General features: G+C 53.3%; 1 protein-coding gene across 1 annotated transcript; it reads left to right on the top strand.

The window, feature by feature from the left end:
- The first annotated feature begins 940 nt into the window (after window positions 1-940).
- Window positions 941-14,038, top strand: GHRHR (growth hormone releasing hormone receptor). Its single transcript, XM_058568980.1, has 13 exons — window positions 941-997; window positions 3,665-3,767; window positions 3,890-3,997; window positions 4,727-4,824; window positions 5,962-6,059; window positions 6,816-6,948; window positions 8,398-8,551; window positions 8,847-8,907; window positions 9,364-9,433; window positions 10,128-10,219; window positions 10,927-11,056; window positions 11,698-11,739; window positions 13,551-14,038. The coding sequence occupies exons 1-13, from the start codon at window positions 941-943 to the stop codon at window positions 13,674-13,676; spliced, it is 1,272 nt and encodes a 423-aa protein (XP_058424963.1). The 3' UTR covers window positions 13,677-14,038.
- Window positions 14,039-17,203: the final 3,165 nt, after the last annotated feature.

Genomic DNA, 17,203 nt, shown 5'->3' on the forward strand with positions numbered 1-17,203 from the left:
AAACTATAATAAAAAAGGACCAGGTAATGAATGTTCAAAATAATTGGAGCGGCTGTGTAAGTCCTTTCGTGTCTGCTACTGAAAACAGCTGTCTTGGCCCGTTCAGGATGCCCCAGCCCCACGAATCCCCTTGCAAGCTGCCTATTCAGCCTCATTTTCCCCTCTTGCTGTGAGGACTTCTGGAGAGACTTTGACAAGCCCCACGTGAAGTCAGGGCCTTGTATCTGCAGATTCACCCTGCCATCCAGGCTGACGTCCTTGCCGGGGAAAGAAAAGAGGTCCTGCCGATATGACACCCTCTTGGCCAGCCTGTGCCGGTACTTAGTGATCACATCTCCTTTTCTCACTCATTCCTACCCTCCAGCCCCCTGACACCCTGTATCCACCTGCGCTGGCTACCCACAGCCCTGAGCCCTCCCTCCAGCCCAGTGGACGAGACTGGGATCACCAACCGAACTGGGGGCTCCCTGAGGGCAGGCCCAGGTCTTCCTCTTCTTCTTTGAGTCTCCTTCATTTTTGGGGGGCTGTCTCCAGTGTGGGCCAGCAGAGAGCAGGCTCAGAGAAGAAAATGGGAGAGAATATTGACCTCTTGGGGTAAGAGGTGTCCTGTGGCTGTCACCTCTCGGGGCTCTCTCAAGGACAGACACACAGGCTAAATTGCAGACAGAGTGGAAGGGAGTCTGGGGGAAGGAGTCAGCCCCTCCCTGCTGGGACATGGAGTCCCACCCCAGGGCCAGGGCTGAGTTGGGCATGGTGTCCTGCAATCCTGGTAAATATTCAGCTGTTTCTGAGCCCTATCCTGGCTCCTGCCTATGCAAACCACCACCCAGGAAGGGGAGGTAGAGGGTGTGATGCCGCGGCAGCAGCAGGGGATGGTGGGGGAGGGAAGAGGGCCGAGGCTCACTGAGGCTGCCTGAGGAGCCACTGCCGAGCCCCCGCCATGGACAGCAGGGCGTGGGGTGCCTGCATCCTCTGCTTGCTGAGCCTGTTACCCATCGTGAGTAGCCAGCCCAGACCTTCCTGCCTCTCCCGCTGGGCTCCAGGTCTGGCAGCCTCAGGGCCATACGAGGGTCCGGCTGGAGCCTGGTGGGGACCCTGCTACCCTTCCCCAGTGTAGGATCTCTCTCTACCAAGCAGGCGGCAGGCCGTGGCTTGGACAACTGATACCCGTGGCTCCCTCCTTCCCTTCCCTTCCCAGGCAGTCTGCTTCTCTCTGGGTAGCTCTGACTATTAAAATGTCCTTCCCGGGGCTGAGCTGAGTTCACCTCCCTGTTGCCTCCCCCAGGGCCTGTCTGTGCCCTTTGGGGGCCACAGAGACTCTGTCTGCCCCAAGACAGTGCCTCTGGATTGGGAGGCAGTCAGGTCCTTCCCTTCACATCCCAAGTCTCTCTAAGCTCTGCACCCCCATTTCTTCCATACACTCCTCCTCCAAGATCTCCAGACCCCTCCTTGTCCCCACGACCCCTGGAGCCTCACTCCCATTTGATTGCTGGGAGGCTCTTTTAAGAGGCTGTGGCCAAGGACTGAGTGGCCTGAGTGGTTAGTGGAGAACAGCTGCTCCTCTCCGGATTGAGGAGACTCTTCCTCTTATGATATGTCCTGGGGTTGGAGAAGCTTTTGGCAACCAAATATTGCTTGGAGGCCTAGACTGTTGGAGAACGGGGCGCCAGGACAGGGGCCCTCCCTGAATGTGCTGCAATTTCCCAGCATGTTCTCCAGGAGCTACTGCGAGTGATGCAGGGACCAAGATGGGAGGCACAAGGTGCTGGGTGGGCAGCCCCTGCTCCCGGGGGGCTCCCGGGCCCCACGTGGACTGAGGTCTCCTTCTTCCTCCACTGGCTTGCTGTGGGGGCGGGGCACCACCCCCGGGGCCACGCCTCCCAAGCACTGTGAGACACCTGCCCCCAGGGGCAGGGCTTGAATCCTGCACAGTGAACCTAGCTGTGTGACCTGGGGGCGTTCCTCACCCCTCCTGAGCCTCCCTTGTCTCTTGTAAAAGAGGAAATAATATCTGCTTGCCAGGGCTGTTGTGCATTGAGTGGGGTCTGATACGTCAAGGGCTGGGCATAAGGTACAATACAGGTAACTTCTGCTGCCCTCCCCTCCCCAGAGAGGGGAACCTCCTCACTCGTCTGTGTGCACCCCACGGGAAAATCACACTTTCTCTCTCTCACACACCCCCCAACACTACAACTTCCCCCAGCACGCACACCCCTGCTTCTATCATCACATCTCCTTCTCTGACTCTGACTTTCCTGCCTCCCTGTTATAAGGACCCTCGTGTCCACCCAGATAATCCAGGATAATCTCCCCTCCTCAAGATCTTTAAGATAATCTCCCCATCTCAAGATCTTTAACGTAATCACATCTGCAAAGTCTCTTTTGCCATGCAAGGTAGCGCATTCACAGGTTTCAGGGATTAGGATGTGGACCTTTTTGGGGGGGGGTGAGTTATTCTGCCTACCAAGGTGCTCTACGCAGAATTGCTCCCAGGCGGCAGGAGTGCAGGTGCGGGAGGAAAACAGGGAAGGAGGAGAGGCCACCACACGGACACGTTATGGAGTCAGCCACCTCCACGAGCTCTTCTGAGGACTCCTGTGTAAGGTGTCTCACAACTTACTGCCATGAGACGAAAAGAGGAAGCATCCCTCCAAACCTCCCTCCCTCCTTCCTTCCTTCTTCCTTCCTACTTTCCTTCCCTCTTTCCTTCCTTCCTTCCTTCCCTCTGTCCTTTCTTCCTTCCTTCCCTCTGCCCTTTCTCCTTCCTTCCTCCTTCCTTCCTTCCCTCTGTCCTTTCTTCCTTCCTTCCTTCTGTCGAGGCAAATAATTCATAAACAATCTATAAATCAAAAGTTAGGGTGAGTTTATTATGAGCCAACCCTAAGGACCATATAGCCCAGGAGAGTCCCTTCACAAAGGAAGGAAACACTCCAAAGAAGTGGGGTGTACAGAGTGGGTATATACCTTCTTGGAACAAAGAGCATACGTCACATAGGACGGGAATATCCCTTTTACAATAGTCACGAGATTGCTTTGCCAGCACAGCAGATCAGTGAACATAGAAGGTCGGTTGTCACAAGGTGAGCACAGCAGGTCAGCAATCAATCCTTAGTTTAGGGAGAGATGCTTATCCTTAAAGAAATGCCAATGTGGGGGAAGCTACATCCCTATCTTTAAGGGTTTCATTCTTGTCTTTGGGACATAGTAAATACTTAAAGCAAATGTGCAATGCATGCTCAACAGGCTATGTCAGGCCCTTTTGGAAAAACAAGGTCAGGCTGAATTAGTTTTACACCAAATGGCTTCCTCATATACTCCAGTATATCCCATGGCTTGTCATTTATTTATCACTTCCTTTTCCTTCCCTCTGTCCTTCCTTCCTTCCCTCCCTCCTTCCCTCCCTCGTTCCCTCCCTCCTGCCCACCTTCCTTCCTTCCTTCCTTGCTGAGTGGTGAGGTTGGGGAGCTCTTCTTTTCTTCCTTCCCTCCCTCCCTCCCTCCTTCCTTCCATCAAGTACACCTGTAAGCGCCATGAGCCAGGCCCGTGCTTGGGAGCAGGGGTGCAGAAATGAATCAGGCTTTGTCTCTGTCCTCAGGTCGTTTGGACCAGAGAACCCAGAAGGAGCACCCTACTGGCTGGGCTCATCATTAACTCTCTCTTGCAGGTTCTGGGCCACGTGCACCCAGAGTGTGACTTCCTCACCCAGCTGAGAGAGGAGGAGAGGGCGTGTCTCCAGGTGGCAGAGGAGATGCCCAACGCCACTCTGGGTATGGCGCTTAGGAGGGAGGAGGCGGCTTCTCAGATTCCTTGATCTCCCCAACCTCACCAATCAGAATGTTGGAGGGCCTGTCCCCTGGGCTGAGTCTACTCTGCTCCCATCTCTATCTAGGATGTCCTAGGACCTGGGATGGGCTGCTGTGCTGGCCGATGGCAGGCTCTGGCGAGTGGGTGACTCTCCCCTGCCCAGATTTCTTCTCTCACTTCAGCTCCGAGCCAGGTGAGGGTTCTGGGGGTGGGGTGGAGGGGACGGGAGGTGGTTTCATCTGGTGGTGCCAGAATATGGCAGACACATCTCTAGCTTCGAGGGCAGGCAGACCTGGATTTGAACACCAACTTCCTCTCTTTTGGTGGGACCTTGGGCAAGTCAGTCAACCTCCCTGACCCTCAGCCTCCTTACCTGAGACCTGGGGAGACCAAGAGCATTAACCTCACAGCAGAGCATGAAAGTGCTGGACCTGAGGCCTGGCGCCCAGTGAATGTTCTCTGGATGTTAGCAGGATGGGGGCAGAGCCTGTCTGACTGCTAAGATGCTACTAGCTGCCTAGTTGGGGGAGGGTGGAAGGGCACCCCACTGCTCTGGCTCACCTCCCTGGCCTGGGTGTGTGGGGTGGCCCCTCCAGGGGCAGAGAAAGCCTTAGTTCTCCCCCCTGCCCTTAGGACACTAGGGGCCCAACTCACTACTCTGCCTCTCAAGGGAATGATTCTCTCTGTTTAACAAATGGTGACTCTGAGGCCGGAGAGGAAGGCCCCAGAATGTGTCCCAGGCAGGCTGGACCTGGAACCCAGGCCTCTGGTGGGAAGGCTGTCCTCTCTGCCACTGAGAGGGGCTGTCTGTGCAGACCGTGCCATGGTCACTTGATGGGCCAAGGCTCCCCACCCCTCCTGGGGAGAGGGGAGGAGTTGTTGTAACCAGATCTCTGCTTCCTCACCTCTGCTTGCCTCCCAGGGGCTGTGAAGCGGGATTGTACCATCACTGGCTGGTCTGAGCCCTTCCCGCCTTACCCTGTGGCCTGCCCTGTGCCCCTGGAGCTGCTGACTGAGGAGGTAAGAGGCTCCGGTGTCTTGGAGGAAGAGCCGCCATGGATGGTTGTATGGGTGGTGGACAGCACAACTGTAGAGGCTGCCATTTCCATTGTAGACAACAAGTTGGAATATTAATTACAGCAGATTTCCAGAAGATGGCAGTGTCTGGAAGAGAGGGGGACTTTTGCTAATTTCCTCAAGGGTGACACGTGGGCCACATTGCTAGGAGGGAGAGAGGAGGCAGAGGGGAGGGTGGGAGATGTGCTGGCCACTGTCTCCTTGCAGTCCCCTCTCTGTGCCCAGGCCTCCAGGGCAGGAAGCTTTGAGTGGCTCCAGTGAAACAAAGGGTCCTAGTGGTCCTGGGCAAGCTCCTTCCCTTCTCTGGTCCTCAGTCTATGGAGCAGTGTGCACGGCTGTGACATGGGCGAGTGAGGGAGACTCAAGCCCAGAAGTGAATGCAGTGACCCCTAATCTAGCCGGCACACCCTACACTTCTGAGTGGAGCAGGGCCTTTGCAAGGTGCTTCCACATGCACAATCCCGTATCTCTTTCCCCTCAGCCCTGAGAGGTAAAGCATGAGTCTGACCACTTTTCAGATGAAAAGACTGAGTCAGAGAGGGGGGCGATTGCCTGCGTTCCCTAAGGGAGCTGGGCCCCTGCCCCCATCCCTCGGCCTATGCCCTCGGTCTCCGTCTCTGGGGTCCAGGCTGGACTTTGATTTATCCAAATACTTGGTCATGGAAAGAGCTGTTTCTTGCGACTGCCTGTGGCTGTCCCCGTTAGTTGGGGACATCTTGTTCTAAAGATAGTGAGCAAGCTGGATGTCAATAAACAAGCCCGATTTCCTCTAGAGCTTTTGTTGTTCTCCAGAGACACCTAGTCTCTGCCGCTCCGTCTCCCCGCCCCCAGAGCAGCAGGGGGAGGTAAGCATCTGGCTCCCTGTCCCCATCCCCTCCCTCACCAGCAGGTCAGGTGGAAGACAGGCTGTAAACAAACACTTCAGTTCCCGGAGGGAGCTTGCCATGGTCCCCGCGGACACCACTGTCCCCAGGTGGGGAGATTCGGGGTAGAACCGAGAGCTCCACCTGCTCGACTGGCAAGCCTCCCTTTCTCCAAGGGCACAGCTGCTGAGACTTTCTCCATCTCCACCCTCCCCAGAAATCTTACTTTTCCACCATGAAGATCATCTACACCCTGGGCCACAGCATCTCCAGCGTGGCCCTCTTCGTGGCCATTGCCATCCTGGTTGCTCTCAGGTTTGCCATCCTCGTCACCTGCCCAAGGACCTTCCTTGCCTCCCTACTGTCTGCAGCGCCAAGCCTGATTCCTTGCCTGGATACTCAAGAGGTTCCCAGGTCTAGGCACCACGGCCGTGTCTCACTTTTCCTTTCCTTTTCTCCACGTGTGTGGACCCATCTCTTCACGCTCCAGGCTCCCACTTCTACGCATTTGCTCATGTATAACTTACACTCTATTTGCTTGGAATGACTGCCTCCTTTCTTCTCAATGCCTTCATATCTGTCAAAGTGCAAAGCCCAGCTCCCACCTGCTTTAAGAATCCTCGTTGCCTCTTTCATGCAGCCCTTCTTGACTGTTTCAACTCTTTGACCATTACTCCTCTGAAGGCCCCCCAGACTTCAGAGTTTGAGCCCCACAACCTGGCCTGTGCTGTTCTCTGTCTCATGTGGATGAGCCTCATCTCTCTGATCACCTGGGGGGCTCCCCTGGGCACGACCCTGACATTTCAGCCTCTGTCCCCCAGACTATGAGGTCCCTGAAGGCAGGGACTGCTATTCTCTGCCTCTCACCTACACTGAACCCAGGGCAGAGGTTGGTCAGCTGTTCCGCAAGGCTAAAACTGAACCCTCAAATTCTGATCGATCTAATCCAACCCAGTTCAATCCAAGTCAATTCCCCTCCCGCCCCGCTCAGCCTGCCCCAGCCTGCAGTAGGCACATGACAAGCCCCTCTCCCACCTTGCCTCCCGTTCTTCACCCCTCTCCCCTCTGCAGGAGGCTCCGCTGTCCCCGGAACTACATCCACACCCAGCTGTTCACCACCTTTATCCTCAAGGCGGGAGCTGTGTTCCTGAAGGATGCTGCGCTCTTTCATGGCGAGAACACCGACCACTGCAGCTTCTCCACTGTAACAGCCACGGTTGGGGGCGGGGGTGGGGTGGGGGGAAAGGAGGCTGGATTAGAGATTTAGATGCACCTGCTGAGCCTACTCAGCCTGTGGGCTGACCCTGGGGCTTCGGCATTGCCAATCACAGAACAGGAAACCTCCCCTCCCTCTTCCTGACCCTCTCCTGGGTCAGGTCCTAAATCCTCAGGCCATTTTCTGGACCATGGCACCAATCCACGTTAGTTCCCTGGTCCCCTCTGCACTCCATCTTCTGTATTCGTCTTTCCATGCCCCGTTCCATATTCCAGCCTGGACCACATTTCACTCCACCTAGCCTTTTCATTCCATACCTCCTCTGAGCACTTGTGTATCTGTGGCTGGGTGTGGGTATGTGAGGGGCTGGGCAGAGCGTGGTCGCTCCCTCAAGAAGGCCCAGGGTGCCTAGGGGGAAGAATGCACCAGCTTATGGGACCACCAGGTAGAGGGAGCTGAGAGCTGGGAGAGAACAAGAGACGGCTCCAGGGAGCTGGCTTCAGAGCTGGGTGGACAATAGTGACATGGAGAGGGGGAGAGAGGGCATGTTAAATGGAGGGACCCAGGTGAACACACTCTCCCAGACAGGAGAACCTGGGGCGTGTCCAAGAAACTGGGAAGTCATATTGGGGTGAGAGGTAGGAGGATGAGAGGAGACCGAAAATAAAAGGAAGTTAGGCTGGGTGTGGAGGAACTTACCAGGAACTCTAAAATTATGCTGGAAATGAACGGGTAAATGAATGAACAAACCAATAGATGACCTTAATGAATGAATGAAAGAAGTAATAATATATATATGGAGCACTTATGTGCCAGGCAATACACTAAATGCTTTACGTGCATTATCACCTTTTATTTCCTACATATATTTTCATTTTAGTCCCATTTGTAGATGAGGATCAATTGGCAATGTCACCTAGCTGCTTAGTAGTGAGACTGGGACCAAGCGTGGGCCATCTGAGCTCAGTGGGGGTGCTTCTCACCCTGGCAGACGGGAGAGTCACGCAGTGAATGAGTGAATGACTGGGCGTGTGTGTGTGTGTGTGTGTGTGTGTGTGTGTGTGTTTGCAGGACGGAGCCATGCGCATAAGCGGTGCTCCGTATCCAAGCTCTAGGGATTGACTTGAGCTCAGGAAGGGTGGGGTGAATGTGAAAAAAGTAGCAATTCATACGCAGAGTTTCTGTTAATCCTTATGATGAGGCCAAGAGATAGGTATTGGAAGGTTTTCCTTTTAAGCTAAGGCGTGGGGAGGTCACCCAGCTAATTGATGTAAATTTCACCCCAGGCTGTCCGCATCCCAAGTCTGTGCCCTTAACCACCACATTACACTACCTCACCCACTCTGGGGCAGCCCAAGGTGGAGGGTGCCTGAGTGGGATTGGAGAGTCTTGGGTGGGGCTCCAATGCTCTGAAGCACCCAGGCCCCTGGCCTGCAGGTTCTGTGCAAGGTCTCTGTGGCCACCTCGCATTTCGCCACCATGACCAACTTCAGCTGGCTGTGGGCAGAAGCTGTCTACCTGACCTGCCTCTTGGCTTCCACATCGCCCAGCACAAGGAGAGCCTTCTGGTGGCTGGTTCTCGCTGGCTGGGGTGAGCACCGAGGGCTGGTCTGGGCACCGGGAGATGTGGAGGGCTGGGGATGCGCAGGGAGCTCACACAAACGTCCTTCAGCTCACTGATGATGAGCTGAGGCCCAGAGGGGGAAGAGAGGGCCTGTAGTCCTACAGCAAGTGCTGGAGAATGGGGCCAGGTCCCCAGCCTCTGACCTCTCGCCTGGGCCTGTCCTCACAGTGCCTGTGGGGCTGGTGGTGGTGGGGGGAGGTGGGGCAGGTCTCTGAGCTGAGGAGGCAGACCCCTCACTCGTGTCTCCTCTGAACCCCCACAGGGCTCCCCCTGCTCTTCACCGGCATGTGGGTGGCTTGCAAGTTGGCCTTTGAGGATGTTGCGTGAGTCTGGGGTCCCCATGGAGTGCAGTCGGTGGACAGCACAGAAGGGGCATGACCTGGGGCAGGAGGGGGCTCAGATTCTCAGGACTGTGGGGCTCAGGGAGAGGTAGGGGGTGGGGGGCTCTAGGTGGGGGCTTCCCGGAACAGGGGAAGTGTTGGGGCCACCAAGAAGGCAGCAAACAGACTGATTTTCAAGAAGCTCATCCGTCTAGGTGGAGAGACAGGGTGAGCCCGGAATGCATTAGGACGCCCCTTTGGAAGAGGGTCTAAAGGACTGAGGGGAGAAGGTTGGAAGGGAGAGGAGGGGACAGGAGGCTGGAAGGCTCGAATGCCACAGAGAGGAGTCTGGAGAGTTGTGGGTAGAGAGAAGAGAGGAGGGGGGTGCATGGGTGACCGCAGAAAAGGGCGACTGCATTCCGGGCACCCCCACCTCAGTCCTGGCCCTCCTCTCCCTAGGTGCTGGGACCTGGATGACAGCTCCCCCTACTGGTGGATCATCAAAGGGCCCATCGTCCTCTCTGTCGGGGTCAGTCTGTGGGGCCAGTGTCCTCTGCTTTATTCAGCCAACCTCCCTGGGCCCACTGAGGGGCCGTACACAGTAGGAAACACGTCTCCAGGCTGGGAGTCAGGACACCTGGGTTCCAGCCTGGCTCTGCCACAGGTTCTGTGAGGCCCCTTTGGTAAAACCAGGCCAGTGGCCTGGCTCAGTGCTCTGGCCTTCCAGCTCAGGGTTCTGATGCCCTGGTGCCCTGGCTGCAGATCACCTCCTACTGCAGTGAGCCTGGGGTGGGGGCTGTAGACGGAGCACTCTCCCTGAGATGCCCCAACTGCCCCCACTAGAACAGGGCTGCCAGGACTGGGTTATGTGGCCTTGGTGAATGTGCTCGTTTTTCCCCAGTTTAGAAATTGTGCAAAGTGGAGGCCATCTGCTTTGTGCCAGAGAAGACCCTGGGGGTGCTGGAGGCAGGATGGCAAGGCCTGACCTCTCACCCTTGATCCTGGGACTGGAGAGGGAGGGGGACCCTGAGCCCCTGAGCTCCATGTGGGACCTCCCAGTCTCTAGGCTACAAGTTCTAGAGGGATGATCTGTACATTCATCCACCTGCACATCCCTGTGTCTCAACGATTTGCGATTTCTAGTCCCCCAAGAGGCCCCACCCCAGGCCCCCAGGGCCACCCCTGGGCCCTTGCCTTCCACCTTCCTGCACCTCTATTTCCAGGTGAACTTTGGGCTTTTTCTCAATATTATCCGTATCCTGCTGAGGAAACTGGAGCCAGCCCAGTGCAGCCCCCACACCCAGCCTCAGTACTGGTAAGGTGTGTGTGTGTGTGTGCATGCGTGTGCGTATGTGTGCGTGTGCGCGTGTGTGCGCACGCGTGTGTGTATGGAGCCAGCCCAGTGCAGCCCCCACACCCAGCCTCAGTACTGGTGACGTGCATGTGTGCGTGTGTGCACGTGTGTGTGTGTTAGGGGCTTCTGGGGTCCTCACTGGAGCAGGAGTCAGCGTGGTTCTGTTTCATCAGCAGGAATTCATGATCTGGGCCCGGTGCTCCTCCCCATGTTCCCACAGAGAGAATAGATCTGGTCCCTGCCCTCCAGGAGATCACAATATGGGAAGGATGGAGGTTCCAAACAGCCAGTTACCAGACCAAATAGGCTGATGAGCTCTGGGATCAATTTCTACAGGATCCTGCAGAAGGAGATCCTTTCTAGATGGGTGGCAAGAATGCAGTATGGTCAGGGAAGACTTCCTGGAGGCAGTGGTCTTTGGACTAGACTTTGAAAGATGCATAGATGTTGACTGGAATAAATTGAAACAAGAGCATTTGGCAGGGGGAACAGCAGGATCCAGGAGCCCAAAGTACGGAAGCCCAGGGTGCGTGTGGGGACGATGGATTCTCCAGGGTGGCTGGTGCATAGAGTCGATATGGGGAGCTGGCGGGAAGTGAAGGTAGGCAGTGGGCACGTGGAGTTTCTAATTCCAGCCGTGGGAGCCTAAAGCTTGTTCTCTCCTGCAGGCGGCTCTCCAAGTCAACCCTTCTCCTCATCCCGCTGTTTGGAATTCACTACATCATCTTCAACTTCCTGCCTGACAGCGCTGGCCTGGGCATTCGCCTCCCCCTGGAGCTGGGACTGGGCTCCTTCCAGGTGGGGCCCCCCAGGCGCTCCTTTCCTCTGTGTCCTTGGGCACGAGGGGGTGCTGCTGCCCACAGGCTCAGGTGACTTCACTGTAGGGGGAAGGCGACAAGGCTGGTGATTCTTCCTTCCAGCCACTCATCCATCTACTCAACTATCCATCTGTCTGTCCACCTTCCATCCATCCATCTCTCTATTCATTCAACTACCCTGCACCCATCTATCCATCCATCCATCCATCCATCCATCCATCCATCCATCTACCCATCCATTCATCCATCCATCCATCCATCTACCCATCCATCCACCCTTGCATCCATCCATCCATCCATCAATCCATCCATCCATCCATCCATCCAATCTATTCAACATTTACTGAGCACCTTAGTGTTAGGGTCTATGCTCAATACTGGGGGATATAGAAGTAAAGAAAATCAGAAAAATGAGGCCAACAGTACAGCCTTGGCAGGCTTGCTATGACGATTACATGAGACAATATGCCTGGCACATAGTAAGTCATGAATGCATCTGCCTTTCTTTTTCCCAAAGATCCGGCCCAGCCACAGCCTGGGGTGGTGAGGGAAAAGGTAGTCGAGGGACTTTGAGGCCAGAACGAGTTATTCTGATGGGGTCCTTCCTCTTTGGCCCCACAGGGCTTCATTGTTGCCATCCTGTACTGCTTCCTCAACCAAGAGGTATGTGACCCTTCAAACTAACCTTACTCATCGAGCCTTCCCTCCCACAGTCCTAAGGACCCCTCTCTCCTGCCCAGGCCTTGTAAATCCTAGCTCAGGTCAAACCTTGGGTCCTGTGATCCTTTGTGGGAGTCTGTCCTGAGCTCCTGGATCAAGCTGAACCTGAATGCTTCCTGTAAACACCCTTTATCCATCTCTCCTCTGGGCTAGGCCAAGTGTACTGTCCATTCAGCAGGAGGTGGAAGAGGCCTTCCAGAGATCAGAGGAAGGATCCAGGGGTGGACTAAAGGGATCCCCCATCCTGTGTTCCTAAAATTGAACAAAAGGGAGAGTGGGAGAAAGAATAAGCTAGCTCTGGAAGAGGCAGAGAGAAGAGACAGAGGACCCAAGAAAGTCAGAGGTAGACATACAGGGACCTAGCAAAACTGAGTGGGATGCAGAGCCATGGAGGACGATGGACAGCAGAGCTGGGACAGTGAGTGAGAGCACCTGGAAGAGAGAGACAGACAACAGCAGACCAAACAGAGGAGGACATACACATGAAGAGACAGAACAGATGGTTTTGATGCACACGTAGAAATATGGAAAGATGGCAGAGAGAAGCAAATTAAAACACCCCACCCAGGAGGCACTTGCATTTTCTCCTGGGGACAGACTTGCTTTGTGGGGAGAGGTGGAAGGATTTAATTCAGTGCCCCAGACAACCAGGCCCTGCACTGTACATGGAGAGTCACGGGCTCCCTCTGGTGGCCAAGGATTTACCATGGGCTCTGCATTCTGCTGGAGACTTGGGTGCACATGCCTGTCCCCCAGCGGTGGAGCATCGCCTCCCCCTCACCTGCCTCTTCTGTCTCTGACTGGCTCCCTCCCCTCTGACACTCTTCGCTCTCATCTCAGCCTCTCTGAGTCTCAGACAGCCTTTTCTGGTATCTGGGTGCAGACACAGGACAGCAGTATTTGAGTGTAGTGGCTCATGGGCCCTGGGGACACTGGGAGGGGTGAGGAACAGCCCCGGCTGAGGCAGGTGGGGCCTGGGAAAGGGAATTCCACAGAGAGTTGTAAAGATATCTGTCCCAGGAAGCAGTGCTGGGAACCAGATAGTTACATACCTCTGGTGATGGGGAGCTTACTACCTATGAATAGCTCTTTCTGTTGTCAGGCAGCTCACCTTTATGTTGAACAGAAATCTGTCTCCCTTTTGTCTTTCACCACAGCCTAAGTTCAGCTCTATTAGGCAGGTCATAGCCTCTCAGCTCCCTCTGCCCCCAACAGACCCTTGGAGATGTGAAGATACAGACATTGCCCCCCTGCTCCTCCCAAGTTGCTTTTTTTTTATCAGTTACTCTCAGTCCCCTCAACCGCAGTTCCTCAGACAGAGTTTGGAATCCTCTCTCCCTTCAGGTCATGTCCTCTGGACAGGTTCCCAGTGGCGACAAGTCAGCTCAGCGGGCAGGGGCAGGACTGAACCCCAGAGCAGGGGATGGTCCAAGCTATTAGGGGAGGACAGAGCAGTTATCTGTCCAGAAACTCAAGAAAGCACCATAAACATCTTTAATAGGGCCCAGACACAGGCAGTGCTAAAAGAGAGAAAGGAGCTAAAGGGAATGGCACAAATACTGGCAGGAAGGAGGAAGTAGTATCCTGCAGAGGTAGTGCTCAGCAGTGGCTGTAGCCAACTGGAGCTTCTCCTGCCCTGGAGCCCCTATCTCTGTTTCTTCTCCACAGTCTCTCCCTGTACCCTCAGTCCCACTGGGGTTGAGTAAAGAAGCAGGAGTAGGACCTTCCTAACATCCTCCCCCTTGTCCCTGGAGGTGAGGGCTGAGATCGCACGGAGATGGCATGGCCATGACCCTGAGCTTCTGCCAGCCCGGAGGACCCAGGCCAAGTGGACGATGCCTCCTCGCTCGCGGGTGAAGGTGCTGACATCTGTGTGCTAGGCGGGCCACACCATGCGACTGGAGTCCACATCTGAACTTGGGCAGCTACGATGCGGCCGCCACCCTGTGGAGGAGTGGGACCAGCACCCCATGGAGGCCCTCGGTTCACGCTCCCACCCGAGCTGCTGCCAGCCCTGGCAAGGGCAGCCCTTCTTCTCCGTCCTGCACCTGACTCTTCTCCTGGGTCCCTGTGTGTCTACCTCTGCCTTCCTTGGTTCCTCTGTCTGTTCTGCTCATGTTCCTTCTCCGAGAGTCTGGGCCACAGCCCAAGCCCGGGGGAGCCAATAAACTTGTAAATGAATAGACGCCATTTGAGTGAGTACACGCGCCTCTGCAGGGGAGGGGTCTACAGCCGTTATTTGGACCAGCAGTGTGTTTATCATTCCTCAGTTCACGTTACATCACCATCATTTGTCTGCGCAAGGATGCTCTTGTTTAATTTATTTATAAAATTTATTCTCTTTTGTCTCCACCTCTGCTCCCATTTCCCTCCTCCCAAAGGCAAACATTCCAATGTGTTTAATGTGAATATTTGTTTTTCTCTGATATGTAGTGTTTTGTGTGTGTGTACTTTTAATTTACATAAATGCTGTCGTTCTACACCTCATCCTGCTTCTAACGTTTTTCCCCTCGGCACTATGCTTTTAAGAGATCCACCTGGGTTGCCATGTGCTCATCTGGTCCCTTGCTTTGACTGCCGTATGGTGCCACATGGTGTCATTGCCCACGTGTGACCCTCCCTGTCTCCCCCCTGCAGGTGAACATTCACATGCCTGTCCTCTCATGGACCTGGGCGAGTGAGCCTTTCTCTGGGACACATACTCGGGGCTAGCGGTGCGGGGTCATCAGTTATGCCTTTCCTTACTGAGACACAGTAGTGCCAGATTGTGCCCCAGTGTGCCTGCGAAATCTGCGCTCCCACCAGCGGCTCCACCAACACCTGGCATTACCCAGCTTTTTAGTGTCCGCAAGTCAGATGGGCGTAAAGCCACATCTCGTGTTGTTTTAATTTGCATTTCTCTGATAACTAGTGAGTGAGCATCTCTTCCTGTGCCTGTTAGCCTTTTGGGTTTGTTCTTTTGGAAATTGCTTGGATCCCTTTCCCTATTTTTCTCTAGGATGGAGAGTCCTCAATTTTCTCTCATGTCTTCTCCATTGCGTGTCCTCTTGTGCCCCTGGCCTGCTGCCCCCCACCCAAGTGAGGCCCCTCATGTGACACATCATCACGGTCCATCTCCCCCATCCTACTCCTTTGCAGGATGGAGGAGCATGAGAACTGGGCGCCGTCCTTGGGGACGTGTTTGTTGACCGATGGGGTGGAGGGAGATTTCAGTACAGAGAACAGGCAGAAATGAAACCGCAGGTCAAAACGAAACCTCTCCCATTCTTGGTCTACCCGCAGCAGATCTGTCCTGCAAAACTCAGCTGCATTTGCTGGCCTCCAGGAAGCCTTCCCCAGCTCCGCTAGCCTTCCCTGCCATGCCTCCTCTGATGGACAGCCTCCTCCCTTGCAGTCACGGGGGTTCAGCGAAAGGAGATGCCGCCATATGAAACCCAGGGTCACACTGTTGGCCATGATGCCCAACTGCCCAGCACCCTCCTGGTCAGACAAATGTCAAGGTGTGGCCACAGTCTAAAAACCCTATCAGGCATTTTTCCCTTTAGTCTCAGATCATAAAGGTAATTCATACTTATTGCAGGGCATTTGGGAGACACAGAAGGGAATAAAAAAGAAAATAAAGGGGCTGTCCTGGTGGCGCAGTGGTTAAGTGTGCATGCTCCATTTCAGCAGCCTGGGGTTCGCAGGTTTGGATCCCGGGCGCGACCCTATGCACCGCTTGTCAGACCATGCTGTGGCAGGCATCCCGCATATAAAGTAGAGGAAGATGGGCATGGATGTTAGCAGAGGGCCAATCTTCCTCAGCAAAAAGAGGAGGATTGGCAATGGATGTCAGTTCAGGGCTAATCTCCAACACCAAAAAAGAAAAGAAAAGAAAAATCAGCCATAATCTCATTACCCAAAGACAACCACCATTGATATTTTGTATATTTCCTGAAAGATTTTTTCCTCTGCATTTTTGAAACACTTTGAGATCATACTGTATTTATAAATTTGTATTTTGTCTCTTATGCTTAAAATTTACACAATGTAAAAATGACCAAAAAGCACATGAAAAGATGTTCAGTATCATCAATCATTGGGAAAACACAAATCCAAACCATAATGAGATTCCATTTCACACCCACTAGGATGGCTAAAATGAAAAAAATAGACAATAACAAGTTTGACAAGGATGTGGAGAAACTGAGACTCTCAGACATTGCTGGTGGGAATGTAAAATGGTGCAGTTGCTTTGGCAAAAGTCTGGCAGTTCCTTAAAAAGTCCAACATTGAGTTACCATATAATCCAGCAAATCCAGTCCTAGGTATACAACCAAGAGAATTGAAAACTTATGTCTATATAAAAACTTGTACAGGGGCTGGCCCAGTGGCCTAGTGGTTAAGTTCACATGCTCCGCTTTGGAGGCCCAGGGTTGGTGGGTTCGGATCCCAGACACGGATCTACACACTGCTCATCAAGCCATGCTGTGGCAGTGTCCCACAGGCAAAGTGGAGGAAGATGGGCATGGATGTTAGCCCAGGGCCAACCTTCCTTACCAAAAACGAACCAAACAAACAAACAAAAAACTTGTACATGAATATTCATAGCAGCATTATTCATAATTGCCAAAAGATGGAAACAACCCAAATGTCCATCAATTAGTGAATGGAAAAACAAAATGAAATATATCCATATGATGGAATATTATTCAATAATAAAAAAGAATGAAGTACTGATACACGCTACAACGTGGATGAACCTTGAAAACATACTAAGTGAAAGAAGCCAGACACAAAAGGCCACATACTGTATGATTCTGTATATATGAAATGTCCAGAACAGGCAAATCCATAGATACAGAAAGTGGCTTGGAAGTTTCCATGGGCTGGGGGGAGGGGGAAATGGGGCCTGATTGCTGACGGTTTGGGGTTTCTTTTAGAGGTGATAAAATGTTCTAAAATTAGATAGTGGTGATGATTGCACACTGTGAATATACTAAAAACCATTGAATTGTACACTTTAAAAGGGTAAACTTTATGACATGTGAAGTATATCTCAATAAAGTTGTTGTTAAAAAATAGTAAATGGATGGTGGCTGCAGAACACGCAAAACTTTTTTCTGTTACTTAACTTGTAAAATCTATCTAATCTTTATTTAGCTAATAATTATTTAACCAATCTTCTATTGAAGGTTGCTCCCAATTTTTCAATAAATAGTTGTGATGACAAACTTCTTGCATACAGTATATTCTTCACGTACACCTCAAAAAGATAAAAACTTCAGAATAAACTCCTAGACCTAGAATTTTTGAGCCAAGGCAATGCACATGAGAAGTCTTTTAATTCTTATTGGCAAATTGCCTCCCAGAAAAGCCGGTCCAGCGTATTCTTGCACAAGCAGTGTGAGTGTGATGGTTTCTCTGC

This window comes from Diceros bicornis, chromosome 3 (assembly GCF_020826845.1).
Source record: "Diceros bicornis minor isolate mBicDic1 chromosome 3, mDicBic1.mat.cur, whole genome shotgun sequence".
In the NCBI taxonomy this organism is placed as follows: Eukaryota; Metazoa; Chordata; class Mammalia; order Perissodactyla; family Rhinocerotidae; genus Diceros; species Diceros bicornis.

What these genes read in the sequence shown, in the direction of transcription:
- GHRHR (XM_058568980.1), top strand. Translation starts at nt 941, where the DNA reads ATGGACAGCAGGGCGTGGGGTGCCTGCATCCTCTGCTTGCTGAGCCTG. An exon ending in GATGCCCAACGCCACTCTGG is followed by an intron (nt 3,768 to 3,889) that starts GTATGGCGCTTA and finishes ATCTCTATCTAG; the next exon opens with GATGTCCTAGGACCTGGGAT. An exon ending in TGGAGCTGCTGACTGAGGAG is followed by an intron (nt 4,825 to 5,961) that starts GTAAGAGGCTCC and finishes CACCCTCCCCAG; the next exon opens with AAATCTTACTTTTCCACCAT.